The sequence below is a fragment of the Dermacentor andersoni genome, chromosome 10, assembly GCF_023375885.2.
Source record: "Dermacentor andersoni chromosome 10, qqDerAnde1_hic_scaffold, whole genome shotgun sequence".
Taxonomy (NCBI): Eukaryota; Metazoa; Arthropoda; class Arachnida; order Ixodida; family Ixodidae; genus Dermacentor; species Dermacentor andersoni.
The window spans coordinates 113998406-114024482 of record NC_092823.1 but is presented as its reverse complement, the minus strand read 5'-3'; the positions used below and the strand labels follow the sequence as shown (position 1 = coordinate 114024482).

Here is a 26077-nt window from a genome sequence, read left to right as displayed (position 1 = left end):
CGCCACTAAAAAACTCAGACGCAAACCTACTTTTGCATTTACATACAAAATCAAAAGGTGAATGTCATGTGGCTTTAATATTTCACTGACACTCTCAAAGCTGCTTTATCAACTCTGATAATTATGCTTAACAGAGCAAAGTGTTAGTAAACATCTCGAAACTAATAAAACTAACAAAGTAAATGAGATGCATGAAAAGCACACATGCTTTTCTAATGCAGACATGTCAAAAACGTAGCTCAAGCTTGGGCATACATTTTTTCCAGAAACACCGCATGGGTGTCACAACAGGACCAGAAGATGACCGTGTGGAACACGTCATTCATAAGCCACAATTACAAATGCGACTCCAACAGCAAGCACTATGCGTGATTCTTTACGCATAACAGCCATGAAAGAAAAGTACTATTTTTTTAAAGAGCACATCTGAATACGATGTGTTTTTGAAGAAAAGGTCACTCAAGCTGCTAAAGCTATGCACACATTGCTTTAAAGCATGCTGCAGCACCTACAACAAACAAGTCATGCAATATGTTTATTGTTTAGTGAAGAGAATTAGAAAACACGTAACACAAACATTTCCCACTTCAATGTTTATGCATGATCCACATTACGTAGACACTTCAGAAAATGTTTAGAATTTAGTTTAATAAAGAAAATCAGAACACGGACATCAAAAAGGAATTCATATTTTACATTTCATGCCTCACTCACATTAGAAAGACACTTTCAGGCTTCCATATTTTGCACCAAATGTAAACCACTTTTGAACACCATACAGAAGTTCTTTAAACTTATAAGATCATAGAACAACAAACTTATTGCTGATATATTTAAGTACTTAAAGCCTTACAATTCACAAGTGCCACCACCAAGCGGGCGGAACTATATCTCAATAATGTTTATACAGTAGATTTACGTTAATTCGACTCCTGTATTCGACTTTTCGGTTAATTAGTTCTAGACCGAAAATCCCGGCTGGCGATCATGTATTTCTGTGGGCCAAAGCTTCCGTTATTTCGATCTCAAGATTTACCCTTACCGGATAATTCAAACTTAATTGGTCAGTTTCGCCGCAATACAGTTATGTTATGCGGCGAAACATACCAAGAATGGTAGGCTGTGGTGCGTGCTATGTCACGGGACACAAATACGGGTTTCTTAGTTATACACGCGTGCACGTGCCGTCTCCGGTCACAGTAAGAGTACCTAGATGCTTAATCAGCGTACGAGCAGCTATTCAGAGCCGTTTCTGGCGTTGCTGTGGCAATTAAAGCCCTCGTTTCGCCCACCATGCATGTCTTGCACGTGAGGCCGTTCCTAGCGCGTATTAACTATACGTGCACGCACACATTGTGCTCCGAGAAGCGGAGAAGTGTATTTGGGAAAGCTAGCGAACGGGAAGGCGTTAAGATGAAAAGCTCCGAACGTCGAAGGGACGTTTAAAGCCAACAAAAAGAGCAGGGGTCTATCTAAAACACTGAAGACCTGCCAGTAAGCTTATTAGGCCTCCCGGTGCTCGTACTATCACCGGAGACGGCGCATGTGTGTGCGAATTAAGGAACACGTGCTATGTCCCGTAACAGTGGCGTCTTTTCCCGCCTAGTATGCTTCACCGCAAAGCACCGTTGTGTTCTGGGGAAGCTAACTTTGAAAGCAAATACCGCCAAGTGAATCAACGGCGTGCTTTGGCGTTTTTTTCTTCTGCCTTTTGTTTCATAAGACCGGCCAGATAACTCACGTAGTTTCGTCGGTCCCGTCAGGATCGAATTAATGGAAGTCGACTGTATGCCCAGTGTTCTTTTTTTTTTCAACAGAACTTGTGAAAAAAGGTCACCTGTGGCAGATGGAACAATTCTATTCCTTGCATTGGATTAATCGAAGGGGTGCACTGACTGATTAACAAAATTTAGTAGTTTAGCTTTCCAACAATTATTTCAGGGCACATGTTTCAATTTAAAAATTGGAGCCAGTGAGTTTTCAAGGCACATTTATTTGGAACAAATGTTAAGGGTGTTACCAGTTTCATGATAGAGGTTTCTAAATTATGTGACAAAATGCATTGGTGCTCCAGTTAAACTTACAGTTCCCTGCTTAAGAAGGTTATTTCTGATGAACTAGACAAAAAAAAAGCTTTTGCCACACGTATGACCGTGCTAATGCAAAAGCGGTTGCTAGTATTGAAATTTCATTTAAACGTCTCTTGAGTACTTACTGACTTTAGTAATTGCAACATGTACCCTAAAGGGTAGTTAAAAGGCTAATAGATAAACATTTCGTTAATTAGTTAAACACCTACTGCAATTTCTCATGCAATAATTGTCAACCTCAAATCTTCTACGTCAGGCCTATGATAGAACTATTTTACCTGCCACTGGTGATATTTAAATTTGTTTCAAAAAAAGAAACCTGGTAATATCAGTTCTGGTTAGCCTTGTGACAACAGAACACTGGCGACTTCCAACTGACATGGCTACATAGAAAGCTAAATCACATCTGCAAACTTGAAGTATTAGTAAATGTTTTAGTCACCACAACAAAACAATCGGTCAGTACCAGCAAACAGTACTGTCCACAAATGCATGCATCAACAGGAGCAGAAAGGCATACACTGTCACAGATAGGCAGCTATCAGCATTCACAAGCAAGTTGTCCCACACCAGATTGTAAGTAGTATTACACTCCTTAACACTTTTTCACCACACATTTCTCACTACACAAGTAGTACTCCTGTGCCGAATTTCTCTCACATCACAGCACCATAACTTCGGTGTTGCGATTCAGACAGAAAATAGTTTGTCTAAATAGAACATGTACTAACTTTTCCACCATTAGAATCAAAATTAAGTCAAATTAAGTTGTAGGGAGATGCCATATCAATTTCAACTACCGGGGGGGGGGTGTTCTTTAATGCCTACCAAAATCTAAGTATACACTAGCATCATGTGCCAATTAGAAGTGATACTGGTCTTATAACTGCTGTCACAGTCAAGGCTATGAATTGCTGCTACAATCAAACTATTTTTGCAATGCCAACCTTATGCATAGCGGGAAGTCAAATGGGGAGCTGCTTCCACTAACAGAAGTGCTCAGGTTCTGCTTCCATGATCCATCATTTCTTGCTAAACTAGCTTTTAAAAAGAATGAGTGTGGCATGGTCCGTGTGCCCTTCTATTTCGCTGCAGTACAGTTATGCTTTTTACAAGGTGAACAGGTATGTGTCCTTCCATTAAAATCAATTTTGGGTTCTATTACCCGAGAGTAGACCAATGATGCATCCTCTGATATCACTTTTACTCTAATGCCACCATTATGATATCAAATGTAGAACCCATCTTCTCGGTAATGATGATGGTAGGTTAAAAGAAGTACACTTACACTGTAGTTATTTATTGCTACTATTCATACCTAGTGACTGTTACGAGTGTTTTTCAAACACTTAAACTGCCCGTACCAACTTGGGAGGTTGTGTGAAGGGCAGATAGTTTTGCAGCGAAGCTTGTACATTCAATTAATTATACCACGTGGCTGCTGCTTCGAAGATGAAAGGCAAGATATCCAAATCACGAACGACGCAGCCATTCATGCACTGCCTTGAAAGCCCCATTCCTACACCTTGCATATTGTAAGCAGCTTGCATTTAGACAGCCGCAGCAAATTGTTCTTCGACGTTCACAATGCCAGAAATTTATTGCTCAGTTAACTATGGATTACTTTGCTGCCTCATAGTGCAGCACTTCAAGCAGATTCTACTTAAACACAGACAACCTTTACAAGCCACTGCAAACTGTTCCAAAATGCGTATGCACACACAAAAAACATGAATAAGCCAGCGTACAAGTTCTTTGCTGCTAGCCATGGCAGCAGGGCACTACGGTGACAGCGTTGCCACCTATGAACAAGTACTCAAAACACATTCCACTCCAGAAGAAGCTTTATTTCAGGATCGCTCCAGCTTAAAATACTATATAAGAAATGCAAAAATCCTCTCATTCGGCCTCGACTGAAGCCATTTGAATGAAGCTATCTGTATTTAAATGAACAGATTCGGTTATAGTGCCTGTCAGAGGCATATTGTTACAGCGAAGCTGTATACCTCTACCCTCCTATGCATTTGTCGTGTTTGTGGGCAAAAATGTGAGCTTGTCCCAGAGGTAGTACATAGGAAGATATGTAATATAATGAGGTAGAAGACAAAAAAAAGAATTGATTTATTGTGAAGTAATACTGCATCGTACTGTAAGTTACGGTAGCCCTGTGAAGTGTCACTTCAAGGGGCAGCTGCATAGCTTCACTGCAATGCTCCTTCCGGGAAGGCTTGAGTCGCTTTTATAAGCTGGCAGAAAAAAAATCGGGTCCCAATAACCACTACCATAATGGGGATGTGAGTTACACAATGACTTCGACTAATTAATGATAGCCAAGTTTGCAATGTTCAGATGGAATGTGAGCAATATTTAAAAACTGGGATGTTGACAAAGACTTGATGGTGTCTTCTAAATTCTTTGTGATTCAAAAAGAGGCATCACCTTGAAAGGTATCAATTTAAAGCCTCTCATCTTTAGCCTGCATTTAGTGGACACTGTAAACTTCTCAAAGACCACTGCCATCTACATGAACATGTTATCTTGTGATCACAGTTGCCAGCTGCCCACTTCTTTGATGGATTGTACGGCCTTTTCAATATTACAATAGTCTCAGTAGAACCACTGAATATATAAATGCATAACATGAAAGCAGCTTGTCTTTGGTAATGAACAATCCTCTTCCTGGCACGAACAAGTTTAGCGCATCTACGCTTCATAAATCCATGCTTTACACCCCTAAGTTCATCACTGTGGAGTTCTTAAATGTCACAAATTCATCTGAAGGGAGCCTACTGCACTTGAATATAAAAACCAGAGTTACACCCCATAGTAAAGCTTCCTCTTAAACATGCACGCCTTTGCAGACATTGTGCAAACTGCTCCAAAATGCACGGCGAAAAATCGACGGACAGTCAGAGAGCTGTGTTAAGGCTAGTCACTGCAGCGTCTCACACCAACGGCACAGCCTGCTAGAGAGACAGCACTTCAAACAAGTTTGTTTGAATGCACACGCACACAGGCACACAAGATGTAGGCATACACGTACAGACAAACGGTACACATCTGGCCCAAGTGAATTTACCACAGTCTTCTGAGCTTGACCAGGATTCAGCATCCGAGTCAGATGACGCACTACACGACTTTTCTCGTGCTGACACCTCGTCATCTGTAGGGCAGAAGGTTTCTGTGATGGCAAGACACTCGCCGAACCTGCATCTTCCCTTCCAAAACGGGCGTAGGTTTACTGTTTATGGTGGCTGATGTCTCCACTAAAAACCAAACCACACTCTATTACACAGAGGGAACCCTAAGGTGTTCCAGCAATGAAAATTGAAATTGGCAGAAATCTTCAGCTCAGGTCCAACCTCGATTTCCCTATTAAAATACATACTAATTGCAAAAATGCATTCAATGCACTTGAGACAACCACAGGACCAATTTGAATTAAGTTTGTTGTGATTGTGAGAGAAAGTGAAATTCTAGTGGCTTGAGGAGGCAGAATTTTGGTTTAGCAGCTGAAATTTTTTTACAAATACAGTAATACCTCATTGATACATTCCAGTTACGTACGTTTATCCCGGCGTCAAAGTTCGCAACCGAGGACACAAGAAATGACCCAATAAAGTAATGCTCATTTGTTACTGGTTCATACATTCCCAGGAAACATGATTTCTTGGCACCAACGTTCAGTATGCTGCCAAATTGCGATCGAATATGTTTTCCAGCCGCTAGATCCCATGCAAACAAGAAAATGCGCGAGGCGCACTTAATGCAGAACAGTATATAGCCACCCGCCGCGGCAGGTTCATCGAAATATTCTCCCGCCCATCTTACGTGAAAACGACGGCGCGCACTGTTTTTCACTTCAGCACTAGCAAATCTTCTCCAGGGTCTTTGCATGCAGCATTCACAGCTATCACCACCAATCTTATTGCGATAAGGATCTTCACCTATCTCTTTCACAGTGCATGATGCCGCCAAAATTTTAATAAGCGATAGCCAAAATGCACCGGTGTTTCCTGCTGCAGACTGCAATCGTATATGTTTTCCAACCGCTTCATCCCACGTGAACAAGAAAAGGCGTGAAGCATGCGCAATTGAGTACAGTACATAGCCGCCCATCTCACGTGAAAACGACGGCATGCACAGTCTTATTCTTGCACCGCCCGGGTCATCGCACGCCGCATTGACAGCTATCGCCGCCAAATTTATTGCGATAAGCATCTTCACTATCTGTTTTACAGCACGTGGTGCGCAGTGCCATTGGTAGCGTACTGCACGCATTTAGTAAGTGATAATCCAAATGCGACGCCGTTCCCTGCTGCAGGCGGTGCGATGTGGGCATCACGTTTTGCTTCGGAGGCATTCTGCGTCGGCCACCACCTTGATTTTGTTTCAGTTTCCCGTCACCCTCTTAAAACACCATGCAATAGAAGAACAACAAAATGCATCCCGGGCCGTCAGAGCACCACAGACCCGATGCACGTTGGTGCCTCTTGGCGGAATGATCCGCGTGACGCTTCGCATTACGTAGATGTCAGCAATAGTTGATTGAGTCTGTGAAATTCTTTTGGTTACTTGGGATCATACATTTTCGCGATTAGTAATTTTTTTCTCCCGGCTTCATCCAACACGTATGAACGAGGTTCTACTGTATTGTCAAAAATTTATAAATTTCAATATATATAAGCATGAAATTTACAAATTTTTAACACAGCACCAAAAAGTTCTTCAGCTCATGAGTTCTGTAAACTGCACCTGTGAAACTATCCAAAGCAGACAAATATAATAGATAACTTTACAACATACAAGAAATAGTTGCAACATTTACAAGGGTTTTGAAAAAGTCCTACACACAAATTAGTGGTATATTCTATGCAAGCCTGCAGCCCCAAATGGTAGTAAAACAAACTGAAAAGGCACAGCGCGGGCAATATGGGCAGGGGGGGCTTTCATCTCGACGGGCTCATTGTGCACTGACGGCACTTGAGTAAAGGTCGCCGACGGCTAACACAGAGCGTTATCTTCCATGCATACAGAATGAACACGCAGCTGGCACTCCTAACTACCGCAGAACTTGGGGAGCGCAGAAAACTACCAGAAAATTACCGGTATCACATTAGCAATCGCACTTGACAATGACGAGGGGCCTCGAAACCCCTTCTGCGGTGTGCTTTCCTGGCATCGCCGCAGGCATTCTCGTGCGCAGCAAGCGGGTGGGTGCGAGCAGATTCACAACTTGAGGTTGCACCAATTAGTTAAATGGGTGGCCTTCCCTAACAGGCAACAATTGGCCCTGTCCTGCATCTGACTTCCGCACCAGTGCTCTGGCATATAGCATTAGAATAGGTGTGATTCGGGTCTCAGCACAGGGCAGTTTGAATCATGCGACACTGGCTGGATGCATGGCTACCATTACATTTTATGGGTGTGCCACCATGCACAGACTGGCATGAGGTTTCTTAGAGCCATGCGAAGGCCTATCACTTTTATCTCGGATCTTAGGCATCGAGAGAATGTTTCCTTCATCTTACGGTCTAGACTTGGGGTCGCCGTTTGGCTAGAGAATAGTTAACCTGTTGGTTATATAGCGCTTGTCAGAAGCATACCTTTACAGCAAAGCTGTACAGCACATTCCACTTACAGCGATACCACATATAACAATATATAAGTTATAACGATGGGTCAAGGTAACAGTGTCATTTTATGTGTTAGGTCTATGGGGGAAAAAACCACATGTAACGATATGTTATTCACCACATATCGGATATAACGATCCAGATTTTGCCATCAAGAGAGTGTTTTTTCCATGCAGAGTAATCCTGACATTTGCGTTGCTTGGTTTCTCTGAAACGAACGATGCCGAGATGGCACTATGTTCCCCTACACGAGTTCGTATCTGTCGCCATTACCGCGCAGCGCGTCCCGCCTCGCCCATACCACCCACGCACCGGAGAGGATCGTGAGTTGACGCAGCGCATCACAAGATGGCGCCAGCTGCTTCACGTTTTTGCACCTCAAGCGTTACCCACAATCACACCGAAAGAGAGAGAGGAAACAAGAAAACAAAGGTAAAAAGCGAAGCAAAGCGGTGGCGCCCGTCCCCCAACTCAGTCCCTCTCGCAGCGAGCGCGATAGCTTCACAGCTGAAGCCACCGAAGCAGAGGACAGCCCAGTTCGAAGATGCCGCCGACAAAGCGCAAAGCTATGTTGCTTGACACAAAGATGCAAATTTTGTAGGATTTTCAACATGGCTTTAGAGTGAGCCCCCTCGTGAAGAACTATGAACTCGCTCAGTTGACAATAGCTACAATTCTGAAAACCGGGAGCACCGCAATTGCGAAGGCAGGAAGTATTAGTGTCCATGCCGATCAGCGAAAAAGGGTTAGGGACCCTTTGTACACCGATGTGGAAAAGTCGCTTTACCAGTGGTTTATCACAAGCCGCGCACATAATCTGCCAATCAGCGGGCCAATACTTGCTGCCAAAGCAAAGAACTTCATTTATTTTCTGGAACAGCCAAATTTTTAGCCAGGAGGAGGCTGGATTCGGCGTTTTAAAGAGTGGCGTGGCATCGTTTATAGAAACATGGTAGGGGAAGCGCCGTCCTTGGATACGCAGACGAAGCAGCACTGGCTACTGACAAAGCTGCCTGGTGTGCTGGAGCATTACGCGGACAAGGATATTTAGAACTGTGACGAAACTGCTCTTTTTTTTTTTGCAATGTTGCCATCAAAGATGCATGCTTTTAAAGGAGATATATGCCCCGGCGGGAAGCACTCTAAACTTAAGGTGACTGTGCTGCTGTGCATTAGCATGGATGGGAACCATCACCTCAAGCCTTTCATTATTGGGCGATCCAAGAAGCCAGCATGCTTCAAGAATCAGCACATCCCTATCTGCTATCGCAGCAATAAGAAGCGGTGAATGACTCGCGACTTGTTTGAGAAGCTGCTGCTCAAGTTGGACAGCCTAACTGAAAGTCAAGGAAGAAGAGTAATGTTGCTACTGGACAACTGTAGCGCACACAGCGTTAACCCAAAGCTGACATCGGTCGAATTGATGTTTCTGCCACCCAACATGATGGTAGGCATGCAGCCATTGGATGCCGGCGTGATAGCCAACTTTAAGGCTTTATATCGGCGGCACATGCTTGAGTGGCTAATCTTAGTCATTGACCACACAGCTCCTGGCACGTCGGGCTATGCAGACTGGCCCCCAGCCTTTTGAAGGCCATGCGCTTCGTCTATGGTGCGAGGTATGAGGTGAAGCAGTCCACCATACAAAATTGCTTCAAAAAGGCGGGCTTTGAGCGCCAGGATGAACCTACCCCTCCTACTGATAGTGAGACCAACACGGTGGATGCCACCGACTTAACCGAGCTCTGGGAGCACGTTGCTACTGGTGACACAGGTGGTGCGTCGATGGAGCAGTTCTTCACTGCAGACAGTGCTGCCTCATTCTGCGATGAGATCACCGACGAGGCGATTGCTGAAGGTGTGCTGTCACGAAAGACGGTAATATTGTGCGATGGTGGCGAGATTAACAGTGGCTCCATGACCTCGACCTTGATGTCCATGCAAACTGTGTTGCCGTCGATTGACTACTTTATTGATTTTATGCATTCCAAAGGATTGCCACCAGTGTTCGTGCAGCAGCTGGAAGCTGCGCATACCGCAGTTGTGAATCTGAAACTGCCGCAAAAGCAAGTGCAGATTTCAGATTACTTCAGCGTGCCTAATGCTTGACACGATCTTTGGCGCTAGAAATAAAGTTTTGTTTTTCACAGCCTACTTTCTACGACATCTATTCTTTAGTGCAAGTGGCAAATTCGGCTTCGGAGCTACGAAGGTACGTTCGGCGGCATTTCTTTACAGCAGTCCAGATATAGCGATCGTCGTTTATAACGATCGCATTTTTCGTATTTCTCGATATCATTATAAGTGGACTGCACTGTATAGCTCTGCCCCCCGATGCATTTGTCGTGTCCATAGGCAAAAATGTGGGCTGATCCCGTAAATAATACATAGGAAGATGTGTAATATAATGAGATAAAAGTCAGAACAAAGAACTGGTTTATTGTGAAGTAATATTAGAATTCAGATCACCCGAGCTTCTTCAACGCAGGCCCGAAGCATGGCATACAAGCGTTTTTGCATTCCCACCGTAAAGCGGCTGTAGTGGCTGAGAATTGAACCCATGACCTTAAGCACTGCGCCAGAACACCACAACCAGCTGAGATGCTACAGCGGGTTGCCAAAGAAGTGACCACAAAATACCACACGAGCACCACGTGACGGCTGTGCTGTACATTTGCTGTGATTAGAGGTGTCTCTTTTTGTCTGTACAAGCACGCACTACTGCCAAGCGTGCCAAAATATAACACAGTGGTTGAAACCTAACAGTCCTTTGTTGTGTGCCTTTTATGTACTGGTTCCAGTGCTGAACTCCCATCCCTACTGAAATTGTACAACAGCAGCCTTGAGGCCATAAGATTCAGCTATGTGCTGCTACCAGCAAATACTGCTGCTATCATTAGCAAAATATGCCACAGCGGTTGAAACCCAGTACACAAACACATGCAAAAAGAAGCTACCATGTACTCAGCGCTTGTTTCTGTATGTGGCGGTGAAATAAATATAATTCCAAGAAGTGATGCTTTGCCACTTCACGAACATTTGCTTCTCATTCCCAAGTGCAACCAGATCCTTCTACTTTTGCCCAGATTTCAAGGTTTGCCAACAGCAACAAGGCAACATGGTACCATGTGACCATAGCACTAATTAAGTCCCTCCATAGTGCAGAGATACGAGATATTGAGGGGCTCTGAGGTCTGCAATTAGTAACAACCATATAGTAAAGCCAACAGACACCGATGCAGGGAAAGCGTGCTCAATGTCACGATCTTGGGTCTGGGTTTTCTATGAAGTGCAGTGCTTCATTGTTACTGGGGCAAGGGGAAGGCGTTCGCGACAGGACAAATGATAAACTGAAAAAATCGTATTACGTGATTCCCTGGCATCAACGTTCGAAGCAACCATCACTATCGAGCCATTTCAATTTGTTGGCCAACATATGGTGGACCTCCTCTCGGTGCCCTTCACTTGTTAGTCATTTAGACTTAAACAACTAATTGTAACGGGCACCAGCAAACATTCACATTTCTTGAAAAGGTGTCCAAATCTGTTATGTAATTTAATATAATGCTGCATATTACTCAGCCCTAGAAGTACTGTTCGTAAACTACAATCACAAAAATAGGTGCATAAAAGTCACTTAATATCAAACAGATAGAAACATGAGTTAACCTGCCAAAATCCTTGGTCTATATCATATGTCTATATCAGAAAAGTCATAGACCCCACTAGAGAAGAATTCAGCAGCAGCTCTCGTGACCTATGAAGGTTGCCTATAAGCACTTCCAGGAGAGAGGGAGATAAACTTATTGAGAAGTGCTCAGAGGTCGGACCTCCAGGAGAAGTAGGCGTACCTGCAAGCCAGTCACATTCAGGTGACCCAGGCGTAGCTGCAGGACACTGAATGTGGGAAGGAGGTAACTCACGTAAAAGTTTTCATACCTTTGGACTCTGTAGTTGCCGCCAAATTTAAGTTCTCAAAGCTGCGTCGCCTGTCAGAGCTTGTTTCATCACAAGTGTAACTGGTTACATGCAATTGGTTACTGAAAATGTAATTCATTACAAGTAATTAATTACATGTAATTCGTTAGGTACAAGCCTGTTATTAACCTAATAGCATTATTAGGTTTCTTTGCCTGGAGATGTACGCGCGACGCCCATTACAGCCCCACAGTCTTCATCCTAGTTCAAGCACAAACCACTGCACTGTCAGTGTGTTACGAACTACTACTGCCCAAGACAATTTTTCCAGGTAAGATGATGGCAAGGAATTTAGGCCTTTCTATATCACGAAGAAAACTTCGGCTAAAGCTGTCTGAAAAGGCCAATTTCTGAAAAATAATTGAACGATGAATCCAAGGCCCACCACTGTGCTGAAGGGCAGGGGACAAGACCCAAGATGCCACGTGACACCGGCAGAGCAGCTCCAATATAAAGGAAGGCAGGCGAGGAATCATGCTTTACCGTGGCCTCGCAACATTTCATTAGCTTTCATCTCTGCTACTCATCATCAGGCCATTTTACACCCGCTGCAGGAGGAAGGCCTCTACCAGTGATCTCCGATTGCTCATGTCTTGCACAAGCCGACACAATCTTATGCTTGCAAGTTTCCTAACTTCATCACACCATCTCATTTGCTGCATTCCCTGGCTATGTTTCCCTTCACTTGGCATCCAGTCTGTAACCCTAACAGACCACCGGTTGTCTGACCTGCGCACTAGATCGCCTACCCAACTCCATTTCAATCTCTTAAGGTCAACTAGAATATGAGCTACCCCCATTCACTGGTATTCTCCCTGCTATTATTACACTTTACAAGATATTCTTCACGTAGAATCTTCCCTGGAACGGCACTTTATGGAATCTAGAATATAACCTAAATTTCAAATGGGACCACGGCAAACTACAAAGAACTTCAGCCACGCTATCCGTTATTCAACCGGCTCCCCATCTCCTACCCCCTTGCCCTATGACCATGTTACTGCCCTTTCACGCTACGACGGCCTGAGAGAGAGGACGTAATCCGGCGCAGTCCATAAAATCGGACGTTGACTGCATCGATAGTTAAAGAAAGCTATAGATACTATCGACCGTCAATTCATCAATAGTTTTGCATCGCTACCAGGTGTTCCTGTCCACTTTCCAAGTTTTGGCAGAGCTGCCCTGGTTACTCTGCCAAACCATCTTATTCAACCAAAAGGAGGAAATATTGCTTAGCATCACTATATCATATATAAGTTCATGCTGTACCACACCTGAGCACAGAAGGTTAGAGTAAGTCATGCTGGCATTGTCCTGGCCTCCGGAGGGTCCCGGTTGCGTGACCTGGTTGGCCTCCTCATAAGCCGTTGCATCTTGGACGCAGAACAGCAGGCCACCTACAAACGGGCAGAAGCCAATGCTACTTGTGCAGTGAAAGCAAACGCAGAACACCTAACAAAAAAGGCAGCTGAAAAATGTGTTTCGGCTGCTTTTAAAAAAGCCCTCTTCACCAAACAAAAGGCTTAGGTAACTTAGGTAACTTTCATATTCCAGAATATTCCTCCCCTCAATATTCCACCTCAACTGAGCAATGATGACTGCTAATGGAAACCCCTGTGAATCTGGCTGGCGACAGACACTGTTAAACCTCGTTACAACAAAATTGCATACAACTTAAAAATAACTTCATTATATACATGTATTCAATATTCATTGTAAGCATACAGGCTGATATGCAGGACACGAACAATAATAAATTACAAACATGCTTTGCACGATTGTTAGTACACAACCATACAATTGGCTTACTTATATGAGACCAACTTGTTGGCCTAGCTGGCTGTGTCTGAAGCAAACCACACAGCTGGACGAAACACGCACATATGTCCAGAATATGTAATTATATTAAGTTTCTCTTGCCGGGTACTCTTGCAAACCGATCTTTTGGAAGCAGAAGATGCAGCCTGCGGACCAGTACTATGCTAATACAGCCATCAGTCCAGCCAGCAAGTGTGACCTCTCGTTAGATTGCCGACAAAGTCTATTATTATGAACAGCTTCCTGCAATGGCATATTGCCAGCCATTCCGCCAAGCAACAGCAAATTTTTGTCAAGGCAGTACTGCCTAGGCCGCTAGGCCTAACAAGCACTGTTTTATCACGAGTCGGTGAGCAAAGTTGTGGTTTGGTGCTACGTCAACATGGCAGCAAATCTGTCACCGGCCACCATGTTTGCGGCACCACACATGAGTCATGTCACAAATCGAGCAGCAGGCAGAGCAGCGTCTGGAATTTTGCAGGGCCGTGGCAAAGTCCCAGTAAGCGAGCATGTCCAAGAAATCAGAAAGAGATTAACTTTAGGCAAATCTATGAGCTAGCAGCCATAACTGCAGCTCCCGTAGACACTAGTGCAAAAGCTCCCTCTAGTAATTACTGTAGGAAGCTCTAGGAGTGATACTACACTGTAATCTAGCATTCTCCCTATCTCTTCTTTATCTCTTAAAGTTACCCATGGTTGTACGATCTCTTCCCGGCATTTTCTTTTCCTTTTCCCAGTTGTCTCCTGCTGATCTCTAACCAGTTAACAGCCATATCAGCTTTGAATCCCAGCGCTTCTGGAAGGCGGACATTCTCTACAATAAAATGTGAAAAGAATGTTGATGGCAGCGTTACTCCTCGACTGAAATGGCCACTGCACTTCGATGACACTTTACATTGATTCTTTAAAAAAAAATACTTTGTAGTCAGATGTTCAGGATGACTACGCAAATGCAGTGAAATAAAGGTGCATATCCCAAGCCACTTGTCTCGGGAATTGTTGAGAAGAGTTTTGGAAGTGCAATGTCATCTTTAGTCAAGTGACAGAACTGTGCTCTACTCAGTGGAGTCGAGGCAGATCTTCAAGACGAGGCTTGTGTTGAGAATGCAGGAGTTAACAAAGTGAGCTTGAGTACATCGCAAGGACCGTGCTGGATATCTTGCATGTTAAGGCGGACAATCACAGTAAGTACGCATCTTGTCATGCAAGATGGAGGTGATCCTCTAGGATTTCTTGATGCACTCAATTCTGCTAACTTGTAACTGAAATGTTGCTCAAAGAATTCCGCAATATCAATGCAGTTGGTTATTGTTGCACTTCATCCATAGATTGCGTGGTGTGTCAAGCAAAATTCAATTGAGAAAGTTAAACAAGGAAACTAAAGGTTGGCAAGATTTCCCTGCCACTAATAATCCGCTATATCATGGCGTTCAGTATTCAAGACACAGGCCTGGTGTTTAGATTTATGCATACACCACGCAATAGCGTAAAACTACATGCAGTTGATAAAATTGATTAAACTGACAGTAGACAAGACTTCTCCCATTGGATATATGTTTAGAAGCCACCGCGCCACGGCCTTCAATATGCAAGATGCAGCATTAAGCCACTTTAAGAACCTCAGAAGACTAGCACTGCAATAAAGATCAGAGCCTATGCTGATTAAACAAAGCACCAGCAGAAAGCGGTCTTACCAAGCAACATCTGGGTGTTGGTCGAATCCGTTTCAATCTGCAACGCTCCAATCAGCAGGTTCATAAGCCGTGCTCGCAGTGACTGAAATGTGATGGACTGGTTTGTGCCGAAATCTGCAATAAAATTTTGATAAGCTGCAATGAGCCCATGATCCACAGTTCCTTGTTTTTCATCTAACTGCCTTTAGACGGCAAATGGTATTCGTCACTGTCTCAACAGCGTTGCTGATGTGATGTCAGGCTATTTGAGAAATGAGCCACATATGAAAGTAAGATTACAGACAACTTATCACACACACACCACATTACACAAGAAAAGTTCTTAGCCATATGAACAACACACAAGTTCTTTATTTGCCAATATAACTGTCTGTGGATGACTGACAAATTTCTCAACTCTTTCTCCTTTTTCTTTGGCCTTTTTTCCTTCCACCTTCACAAAAGCATATTGGTCACCACAGCAACTGCGAAGGCAATGTCAAGAAGTTTTCACTTGTCAAACAATGTTGTAGTATCGTCACACATTAGCCAGCGCCAGTTTTTTTTCTTCCTTTATTATGCCAAGAGAGCGTAGGGAGTTGCATAATTTTTAATGCTACTCGCTCAGCAGCAAGAGAATTCTTTCACTGAGCACGGAAAACTCACCTTTCAAAGTAAGGTTCCCATAGTGCAACGGCAAAGGCAACATCGACAGCAACAGGTGCGTTGAAGCCCAACGCAGTTCAACCTGGGGCACATTGGAGAGAGACCTACCAGGACACAGACACAAAAGAAAAGAAATGTGAACGATGCCACGTAAGTGGATATGAACACCACGGGAAACTAGCCATTTGCACTGACCTAATCTTGGAATCCTTATCGGCGCAGAAGACGGACTCGAGAGCTTGTAGGAAAAGTGGCAGCAGTACGTTGACTCCCTCCAGATCTTGGCGGAAGAGGTTGCATGAGTTGAGCAGGATGCTGGCCACCACCTGACTCCGCAGCTGAAGAAGCGCAATGGGACACGCTCGTTTCATGTTCAACATTTTGGATTAACGGCACATATAAAAGCAGGCCTCGACTCGAAAACTCTTCTTAGACTGATATGGCAAGAGGGCAACGTCACCTCTAGAATTATCTTCACTGAAGCATCAAGTTTACAATTCTGTGTTTCCACAATAAAATATGGGTACAATTTTGCAAACCACAATATCTAAAAGGCATCTGATAAACATCTAACAGATGTCTAAAAATGTCTAAAAGGAGGATCAGGATGTATAAAGTAGACAGAACTAGTTGACTGATTGAATTAATAAGTCAAGCTAGATCAATAGACTATTGATCCAGAAATGCCAATATATTAGATTATTTATCCTGTGTACCAATGTATCACTTTATTGTGTAGAAAGTTGTCGCTGAAGGTTCCACTACGGCTCTTCAATTTGAACTGCCCAGGCCAAAACAGACAAGCCGACGTAATTTCCACGTGACCTCCCTTCATGCCACTTTCTGCAAATCAGCCAATAATGACCTCACATGATAGGTACCATAGTTCACAAGAGATGGCACCACTTCGATTTCTTCATTTTCAGAATTTTCTCATTTAGGAAAGGTTTGTGCCCACTAGAAATCATGAGTTAGATATCACAGTAGCCTAATCATTCAATCTGGCTCTACTTAACGTTTTCCTTTAGTGTCCATTTAATGTCCTACGTGTGTCCTGCAAACTAAATTCAGGTTTGGTCTGCAGGGAGTGGATGCATCATGATGTCATGACAGTTCGTCTCATTCCATTCTTACAATTGTTGTGGCTACTACACACACGCACAGCCAGAAGCAATTAGCAACAGAACGCTCATTAACTTTGTTGTTATCAGCAACATCACCATACCAAGCGTTATTGATGCACGATGTCAGCAAATTTCACTTTGTGCCATCCCATCACAATCACGTCGATGATGCCAGGTCTGATGTTTAGCGACCAACTTTAGCATCAAATGAACTAACCCTTTACCTCCCATAGATGAGCTAGGCATGTCTACTTGTGCTGCCCACCACCTACCATGGATGAGCTGAGCTAGTTCCTGGTAAAAAGCGTACATTTATATCGCCAGAGACAATCTGAGCATGTCCACATGTCTAGTCCTGTTTTTCAGTCACAAGTGGCGCTGCACAAAAAGAAATTTGAAATCTAGGTGTATTTTTAGAGGTGGCAACATGAAAAACGATGTTGTCATAGGCCAGCACACTAAGTGAGGCCAAGCCAATGAAGACCACAATAAGTGAGGCCTTTCCACATGATTGAACGTGATTCCACATGGCAGTCGGCTGCGTCACAGCTGTCATAGGGCAAAAGTCATGTTTGGGACAGTCAAATTTTACAGCGAAGCTGTATATGGCTAGTTTCAAGCAGATCAATGTCTGTAAACCAAAAACCGTGGGCCAATCCTGAAAATAGTGTAATACCCGGCTGACCTGTGGCAAAGGTGAAACATGCTTCAATCACTTCGCCAACTTGCAAAAATAAGTTTAATATCTTGGGTCCAAATACAAACTGTACGAGATATTAAGCTGATAAGAACAGATACTACACTTTGACCCAGTCGGTCATGTCTATGTTCGCACCGCCCTCTCTTTGCCTGCGTTCCAAGCGCTTGCGTATCTCCTTTCCTTTCCTCCCACTCTCTCGTGGTGGCGGTCCCATCAAAACCTCACGCGTGTCTAGTTTTCTCCGGCTCCTCAAGGCCATCCCATCATCCATGTATAAAAAAATCATGGTAAATGAGTCCGTACCTATGTTCAAAATTCTGTGTCAGATCTGTGGCATATGATAAACAGCTTTGCTGGTTCATCTACCGTCACAGAGTGCAATGGCTCATGATATTTATTTTTTTTACTTAATTGGCACTGAACAAGCCAACTTTAAGTAATGCAGCAAAGCCAACTTTTTTTACCATTAAAAAAAATTATTTGTGCACTTGAATCTAAGTGCATGAGCGTTTTTGCATTTCGCCCCCATTGAAATGTGGCTGTGACGGCCGTGATACGAATGCACGACCTCAAACTCGGCAGTGCAATACCATAGTCACTTAGCTAATGCAGTGGATACTCCTTTGAGTTTGATTTGAGTTTATGCATAAAAACAGATATTACAAAATGTGTGTACATAGGAGGGTCCCAGAGCAGTGGTACTGAAAACGCGACTCTGGGTCAGAAATTAAAACAAAGCATCACAATTCCCATAGGTCGATAACACAACAGAACATCAGTAGAACGAACTAATATCAAAGAGAACACAATACACAGGAGATAAAGGTCATCAAACAATGCTGCACTGGAATAAAATATAACCATCCAGAAAATGGAAGTGGCAGAAAGTATATGCCTCTAGAAGAACCCGAGAAACTGACCTACAAGAATAAAGAAAAACGAACAAGAAACCAGCGGGGCAGAGTAAACACCGAACTGAAACAGAATGCAACAAGCACCTCGATGCTGCCGAGGCAGTGCTGCAGGGCGAGGTAGAACCGGGAGAAGTAGACGGGCAGGATCTCCTCGCCTGTACGCTTGGAGCAGAAGAGACGGCAGAGCGTGCCCACGGCTTCGGCCTGGCCGGCCTCGAAGCTCTCGACACTCAGGCAGGGTGGGAACTCGATGGCCTCGGGCATGCCCGGCAAGGACGTCGAGCCACCTCCCGAGGCCGAGACCGCGCTGCGAGTGCTACTGCTTCCGCTACCGGCAGACTCGAGAAGCGAGCCCGAGCGCGAGTGCATGCTGCTTTCCGTGCCTGCACGTTCGTGGAAAGCGATGCTCGAGATGGTTGTTTTGGTCAAAAACATATATGAGGGGCAATCGTAAAGTTTGTACTATCGGTACCACACATTTGGAGCGATAGGCATCAAAATGAGAGCACTGTCACTATAGCTTTAGCGGAATATAAAAATCTTATGCATGAATGGATGCCGACAGGAGTCAAATTAACCTAAGTGGCATGACTTTAGTTCGAGCGGAACAAATTTTTATTTCCTAGCAATGTATAGTTTCTCACCAGGACATTCCAGTGCGTTCGAATTAAGCGAAAAGTTTAATTAGGCATGATTGATTGAAGAATAGTCAACTATACAGTAGACATAAAGGACAATAATGATAAAGCAAGCTATCAACTGCCACCAAAAGGGCCACCACATCTGCCTACTCTTTAGGAAGGAGGGCACAGAAACATTGTAATTAGAAGAAGGAAAGTAACGCCGGAAGAAATACGTCAAAAACATCACAAAAACAAAAGTAAAACAACTACAAATAATAGAGTATGATGTCCTATGAGAAATCTGCTAGGTCACATGGGAAGCTCGTCTTTGTGTCGAGATTCCTGCCTGTGAAAGCCAAATTAACATTCTGATTGTCAAGTTTGATTATGAATATCTTGGAAGCAAAGTGACATACGGCTGTCTTAATGAAAAATGTTCATTATTACATTGTTACGAGCATGGCATTCAAATACTGTAATTGTTTGCACAATTTGCGTCTGTCAAGGAGCATAAACGCTGTGTGCAAACAACATTTGCATAGCCAGCATAGCCAGCCTTTTTATTAAAGCACCGATAGTGCAATGTTGAAGGCCCTCAAATTAAATTAATTTCCGAGGTTTAATTCTGTGGTTTTATGCACCCGAACCATAATATGATTATGAGGCATACTGTAGTGAAGGACTGCGGATTAATTTGGACCACCTGAAACTGGACCACCTGTTCCCATCTAAATGTGGCCACTGCCGCCAGGATTTTGGTCTCGCACCCTTGGGCTTGGCAGTACAACGCCATAGTCCCTATGCCACTACGCCAGTCGAAGGCCTTGCATATCTACACTAGCTGAAACTAGGTTTTTTACATTGTTTCACGTTCTCATTGCAGTTGCCCTACATAGGATTAAAGTCCACCAGGTCTCCTCACCTTCAGCCTGAAGGAGGCCAGAACTGCCCTGCGCGTCCAGTTCAGAACCCACCAGTGCAGCCTCGAACAGCCACGCACCGTACAGGTGCAGCACCGAGTTGCACCGCGGACGCATCGGTGCAGGCGTCGGCCTCAGCTGCTGAGACGCGGTGGAGGCTGGTGGTGTCGGAGGCGGAACCAGAGGAGCCGTGGCTAACGACGCTCCCGTCACCGCTGCGGGTGCCAAAGCCGATGCCGTACTCGAGCGGATGTTGGAGAACACCCCTGGCTTCGACATGCCTGGAGAGAAGTAGCCATCAAGGGTGATGCACATGTTATAGTAGTCGTTAGAGTAGTAGTCGGTGGTCCTTCAGGAAGGCACTGCCTTGTGAGGTATACAGTGCAGTACGATATCAAGAAGAAGGAAAAATCCGATTGTCATAATCAATCAACGCTATATATGGACAGGCGTAAAAAAAGAAAAAGAGCTGCCAAACATACCTTTGTAGCTCCGAAACCAAATTTGCCACTTACAATAAAAAACTGACGTTTCAGAAAGTAGGCTGTGAAAAATGAAATGCTCATTTATATCTTTAAACAGCATGTCAAGCGTTAGGTGCTGAGACAGTAAAAAATCTGCACTTGCTTTCACGGAAGTTTCACGTTCACAACTGCGGTGTGCATCGCATCCAGTGGCTGCATGAACACCGACGGCTGCAGAGTGCATGAAATCAACGAACGACTCTATCGACAACAGTGCACTTTACGTGAACATTGGGGTCAGTGTCAAAGACGGGCCACTGTCAATCTCGTCATCACTGCTGTTGCTGTCGTCGCCTCTGTCACACAACGTTACCGTCGGTCGCAACAATGATCACCCTGTCGGAGATTTTTTTGCAAAACAAGGTAGCGCTACCTGCACTCAGAAATTCCTCCATCAAAGCACCACCTATTTCATCGCCAGTAGCGATGTGCTCCCAGAGTTCGGTAACATCAGCAGCTGCCACCGCGTTGGTTTCACACATGGGGAGTTTCACCCTGGCACCCGAAGTGCACCTTTTCCATTGATCGGTGTGGTTATTGGTTTTAGACTTCATGATTATGGCGCTCGTGGTTTTCAGAATCGTCGATATCATTGACTGCGCAAGTTAATACCCCGAGTCTTGCATAATTTGTAGTTTCGTCTCAAGTGACACAGCTTTGCACTTTGTCAGCACACCTACCGCTAATCACTAGTGGGTAATTTGAGGAGTATCTTGGAATATGAGCTCTCAAAGGAGCGAAGCTCATTTCATTCTTGCAGTAGAGCGTCTAGAGTATATCAACTGATGATAAAAAAAGGAAGAAACACATGAGAGTACAAATATTTCAACAGCAGAAGTGGCTTCCACGTGCCCTGTGGCTGTGTCCATAAGCAGGGATTCATTTCAGAGGTACTAAACAGTGCAAACAAAACAAAAATAAAGGCAGAAAAACGGATGACACTAGTGCATACAGTGAGAGACAGCATGCGTATCAGTCAACCAGCCAGTTCGATTGCAGATGGTATTGTGTGGCTTTACTTGTGCTTTGAAAGGGAGACCTGGCGAAGCTGCTAACAGTAACACTGGTGCATTTTGCAATATATTTTAAGGATAGATATCTAGAAAGCACGCTAGTCTTAATGATTTCCACCAACAAGTAGACATACTTCATTATGTCTTAGCTTCTGTGTCGCAACTTTAACACATGTCCTAAAAAGAATAACTGAAACTTAATTAGTGACTCTCTTTTTCATTTACAATCTCCACACTGCAATTCACCGTGCAAGTGATCTCCACCTCTCCAGGTAATCCACCTGACCAGACTGAATTGCACTACGTGCTCCAAGAAATTTCTTAAAGATCTGTTCAAACACGATATATTGGAAGCATGTCACCAGCAGCTCGAAGCATAGGCATCATTGACTACACACCTTTCAAGTTTGAGATGGCAGTGATGCGTGTGGCCCCCCTCCTCTGGTGCGGGGGAGTCGTGGTTGTTCCGGACCCAGTGTTTGTACTTGCTGATCCACTGCCCGTAGAAGAGGAACTACTGTGCGATGTTAACTTCTGGTGGTCTTCGTCTGCCGCAACAGGGCTTATGCCTGGAGTGACAAAGTCACAGGGAGCACCAGGTTTAAAGGAGAGAGAGCACTGTTCTTTTACGGGAGTCCTCATCCCTGTCCAACCAAAATATTCTTTCCGAAATAGGAATTGTAGGACGTAGTAAAGAAATTATTTAAAATTGGGCAGGAAACTGCCTGCGTGGTGTAATCGTATACGATGCCAAAGCCACCTTTGCAACGTTTGTATGCTTTACAGCACAACACAAATGCATTGCGGCAAAGCTGACTTAAGGAATCATGCGGCAAAGATGACTTTAGGTAACCCGAAACTGACTTTAAGCTGCCGTGGTGCAACACATATCCGACCCTTCCCCATTTTACTTGATAAAAGGTCGCGTGCGGATTAGATTTTTACTTTGTTTAGAAGCTTTAATGTCATTTCTACATTAGTTTTCTACTTCAGACATATAAATATTGGGTGCGTGTTTAACTCAGGGGCTGTTAGAATCGGGCAAATACTCCAAATGAAGCAGCAGCGTGTTTTGCTGTTTTTTCTGCACCTTGTTCAATTCGACTGGCTGAATAATTAAATCAATTTTGTTGCTCCCGTCAGGGTCTCATGAATGGAAGTCAACTGTATCATGAATACATCACAATGACCATAGTGAAGAGATCCACGTTACCATAATGTTGATGTGGTTACATCAGAATGATGGTGTTTATGTCCTTTATCATCATCAGCACGAGACCCTCAGAAGCAACAATTAAAATCATTATCGTTATGGCTGCAAAAATGAGTTTGCTATGGTAGTACCGTTTATTGTTATGACGGTAACAAAATGATGGTAACCAGTGTTCTCAGACTGTCTTCTCTCAGCCAACATTTGTGTTGTTTGATGTATGCTGATATAGTCTACTTCCATTAATTTGACCCAGACGGGACCGACAAAACTGATCAAATTATCCAGCGGGTCAAATTGAACAGGATGCAGAAAAAACGCTAACACACCGCTGATTCATTTGGTTCATTCTGTGTGTCCAAAGTAAAAAAACTAAAGTAGAAATGAAATTATAGATCATAAACAAAGCCTAAATTAAACGTGCACCCATTTTTTTAGCAAGAAAAATGGGCAAGAGTCCGACGTGTTGTAGAAAACCAACCAGTTTCTTAAAGTCAGCTTCGTCGCTATACAATTGTGTTATGAGGTAAAGCATACAAACGCTGCGATTGCAGTTTTGGTTTGGTATCCAATTGCACAGCGCAGGCAATTTTCGGCCCACTTTTCTTGGGAAAAAAAACAAAGGCGTGCGTTAAGCTATATTCACACTTCACCCGGTGATAAGAGGTGGGGCCATCTATGACGTTTCTGGTGAGACTCCTCCCCTGTGAGCACCAAGGGTTGCGTGCTGCCTACGCCAAGCAGATGCATGTGTTGTTAAGAATGGCCGTACGGGCCAGCTTTCAGCCCGCTGCACGTGTTCCAAGCCCACCAGACAGGGATCCATTCCGAGAGCTGCGGACGGCCGGCAGCCACGTGGCGCGCGATCAACTCCGGAAATTGGTACTTGGCCGAGCCACCCGGGACAAAGCAGTTCTACGAAGCCCTCTGACGTCGGCACTGAAAGCTGGGCGGTACCGAGAACTGCGGATAACCGGCGGCCACGTGGTGCGCGGTCAGTTCAGGAATGTGGTACTCCGCCGCGCCACACCAGACGGAGCACAGTTCTACGAAGCCCTCGGTCGTTGACTCCGGAGCCTTTGTGTGTATGGGCTCGAACTTGTGTGCATTGGGGTGGGTGAGCCATAGTGCGAGGCGGCGGCAAGTTTACAATGCTTGGACGAACCTTCCCGACCCTTCCTGCTCCGTCCCCGCCGAACGATGACGTCGAACTATGACGTCAAGCGGAGAGCTTATAAGCAGCGTTTGCCGGCTGCTAGAGTGTGCTCGTGTCGTGATCGTTGTCGGGAGCTAAGTGCTCTGTCATACTAGAAATGTACTAGTGAGCTGTGTGCTCGTAAACTGTTTGCTGTATGTTAGTTTTGCGGGTTCCATATGGGAGTCGCGCTAGTCTGCCAATGTATGTCCTGTTTTAAATGTAAATCCTGCAATTAAATCCTGCTCGCCTAGCCCTGTCGTCTCAAGTTCATCCCGACAGCTACGTCTGCCAAATCTAATAACTGAATGGCAGCGGTGAGATCCGACTACGGCTCCTAGATCGGCCTACGACTCGGAGACAGCAACGGCAGCTGACGGACGTTGGCACATGGTGACCGACCGGCATCCTGATCAAGTTGGAGGCGACTTGAGATTGACCACCTCTTGCAACTGACTGGATACGGCGGGGAAGGACTGGTGATATGGTGCTGCTTCAGTGGGTAAGCGTTTGGTTTTGGCTGTAAGATTTACCAGGCTTCAATTTCACTGTGTTTTTGGATTTGATTCGCTGGGATCTTTTACTTGTATTTTGATTTGCGTGGGTATCGCAACAAGTATTGTGTGACAGCAGAGCCAAAGCTTAAAGTAGCGACCATGGTCCTAATGTGTTTGACGAGAGCTGACCTGTTGTGGTTGCGTGAGGAGATCGAGGTAAACGTAGATGAGGACTTGAAGGAATCAGAGATTCGTAAAACCATTCTAGAAAGTAACAATGATTTGAAATTCATAGAACAAATGGGCAAACGAATTCTAAGTAAAAGACAGGAACCACTGGTGCGTGAGCGTCGTGAACGTAAGAGTGAGCGTAAGCGTGAAGAACGCGAGAATGAACGGAAGCGTGAGCTTCAAGAACTTACTCTTAAGTGTGAGCGTCACGAATGTGAGAATGAACGCGAACGTGAGTATCAGGAACGTAAGCGTGAGCGGGAGCAAAAGTATGAGAGAAAGAAGGCAGCACTGATCAAAGAGATACAGTATTGTGATCAGTTATTGGCACAGAGACAACAGCGGCTTGAGAAATCTGTAGGCTGGACGCAGCGAAAGTGGCAGGAAGTAAATAGCAGATTTTGTTCAAAAGCCGAGGAAAGTAGTAGTACCTGTGAGAGCAGCAGCACGTTCACAAGTGAATTCGAAGTGCTAGCAGCTAACGAAGCTTTAGTGGCAGCAGAGGCCGTTAAAGGCCAGAGTGAGAGCGACGAGGTGCTGTGCCAACAGATGACTATAGAGACAGCTAGGCCAGCTGCGAACAAATTGGCACAGTTACCGCGCGTGTGCGTCGCATCTCATGGTAGCGAGGTCGTTAGCGAGGTACAGAATACTACGGACTTGACAGACGCGAGCACCCATGTCGAGTCAGATCTGCGCGCAGAAGTAATGTGCCAGCTGGACGATGCAGTTGAGAGTAGTTCTCGGGGTGGCGAGCTCCGTAGCTCACGAGAGAACAACTGCATTGTTCAGGGATCGGTGCGGCTCTCCGCCAGTCTAGATAGCCTAGATAGGGATGATTCAGTTGTTAATCATTCGGACTGTGCGCGTGAGACAGCGATCGGTACCGACGGGCTGTGTGCAGATGCACAGCGTGAGCTGGGCAATGTAGTAGAGGGCAGTTCGCAAGAGTGCGAGTTGTCGAACTCGAGTAAAGCCTGCTGCATTGTTTCAGAGTCGGTTGGGCTGTCCGCCAGTCGAGGCAAAGTGAGAGTAGATTTAAATGTAAATCACTCAGACTGTGCGGGTAAGAGACCGATCCGGGCCGACGAAATGTGTACCGGCCAGCACGAGGCACGAGAAGGCGACATGAAAGCGAGTGCAAAGAGAAAGCGCCGCAGAAAGAAGCGCCGAAAAAATCGGAATGCGGTGACTAATGTAGCGCCGCCAAAGACGGCGAGAGACCCAGAAGGGCAGGGCGCGGAGAAAAGACAGGTGCGGTCATC

At 44.7% G+C, this 26077-nt stretch overlaps 1 protein-coding gene and 2 pseudogenes across 3 annotated transcripts in view; 1 reads left to right on the top strand and 2 right to left on the bottom strand.

The window, feature by feature from the left end:
- The window catches only part of LOC126544740 (ral GTPase-activating protein subunit beta), a 66877-nt gene that overhangs the window by 28645 nt on the left and 12155 nt on the right, over nt 1-26077 (bottom strand). The window contains exons 7-14 of one of the 3 annotated variants that reach the window (XM_050192198.3): nt 22078-22248; nt 20145-20423; nt 18684-18982; nt 16057-16199; nt 15862-15965; nt 15217-15330; nt 12979-13101; nt 5134-5253 (exon numbers count right to left, since the gene is read on the bottom strand). In XM_050192198.3, coding sequence (XP_050048155.1) covers nt 5134-5253; nt 12979-13101; nt 15217-15330; nt 15862-15965; nt 16057-16199; nt 18684-18982; nt 20145-20423; nt 22078-22248 — 1353 coding nt within the window. The remainder of the gene's footprint in view (nt 1-5133; nt 5254-12978; nt 13102-15216; nt 15331-15861; nt 15966-16056; nt 16200-18683; nt 18983-20144; nt 20424-22077; nt 22249-26077) is intronic. The other 2 variants (XM_050192200.3, XM_050192201.3) reach the window with 2 other exon arrangements.
- LOC140213681 (tigger transposable element-derived protein 4-like) lies at nt 8271-9835 on the top strand (annotated as a pseudogene).
- Nucleotides 17628-17806, bottom strand: LOC126546480 (U2 spliceosomal RNA; annotated as a pseudogene).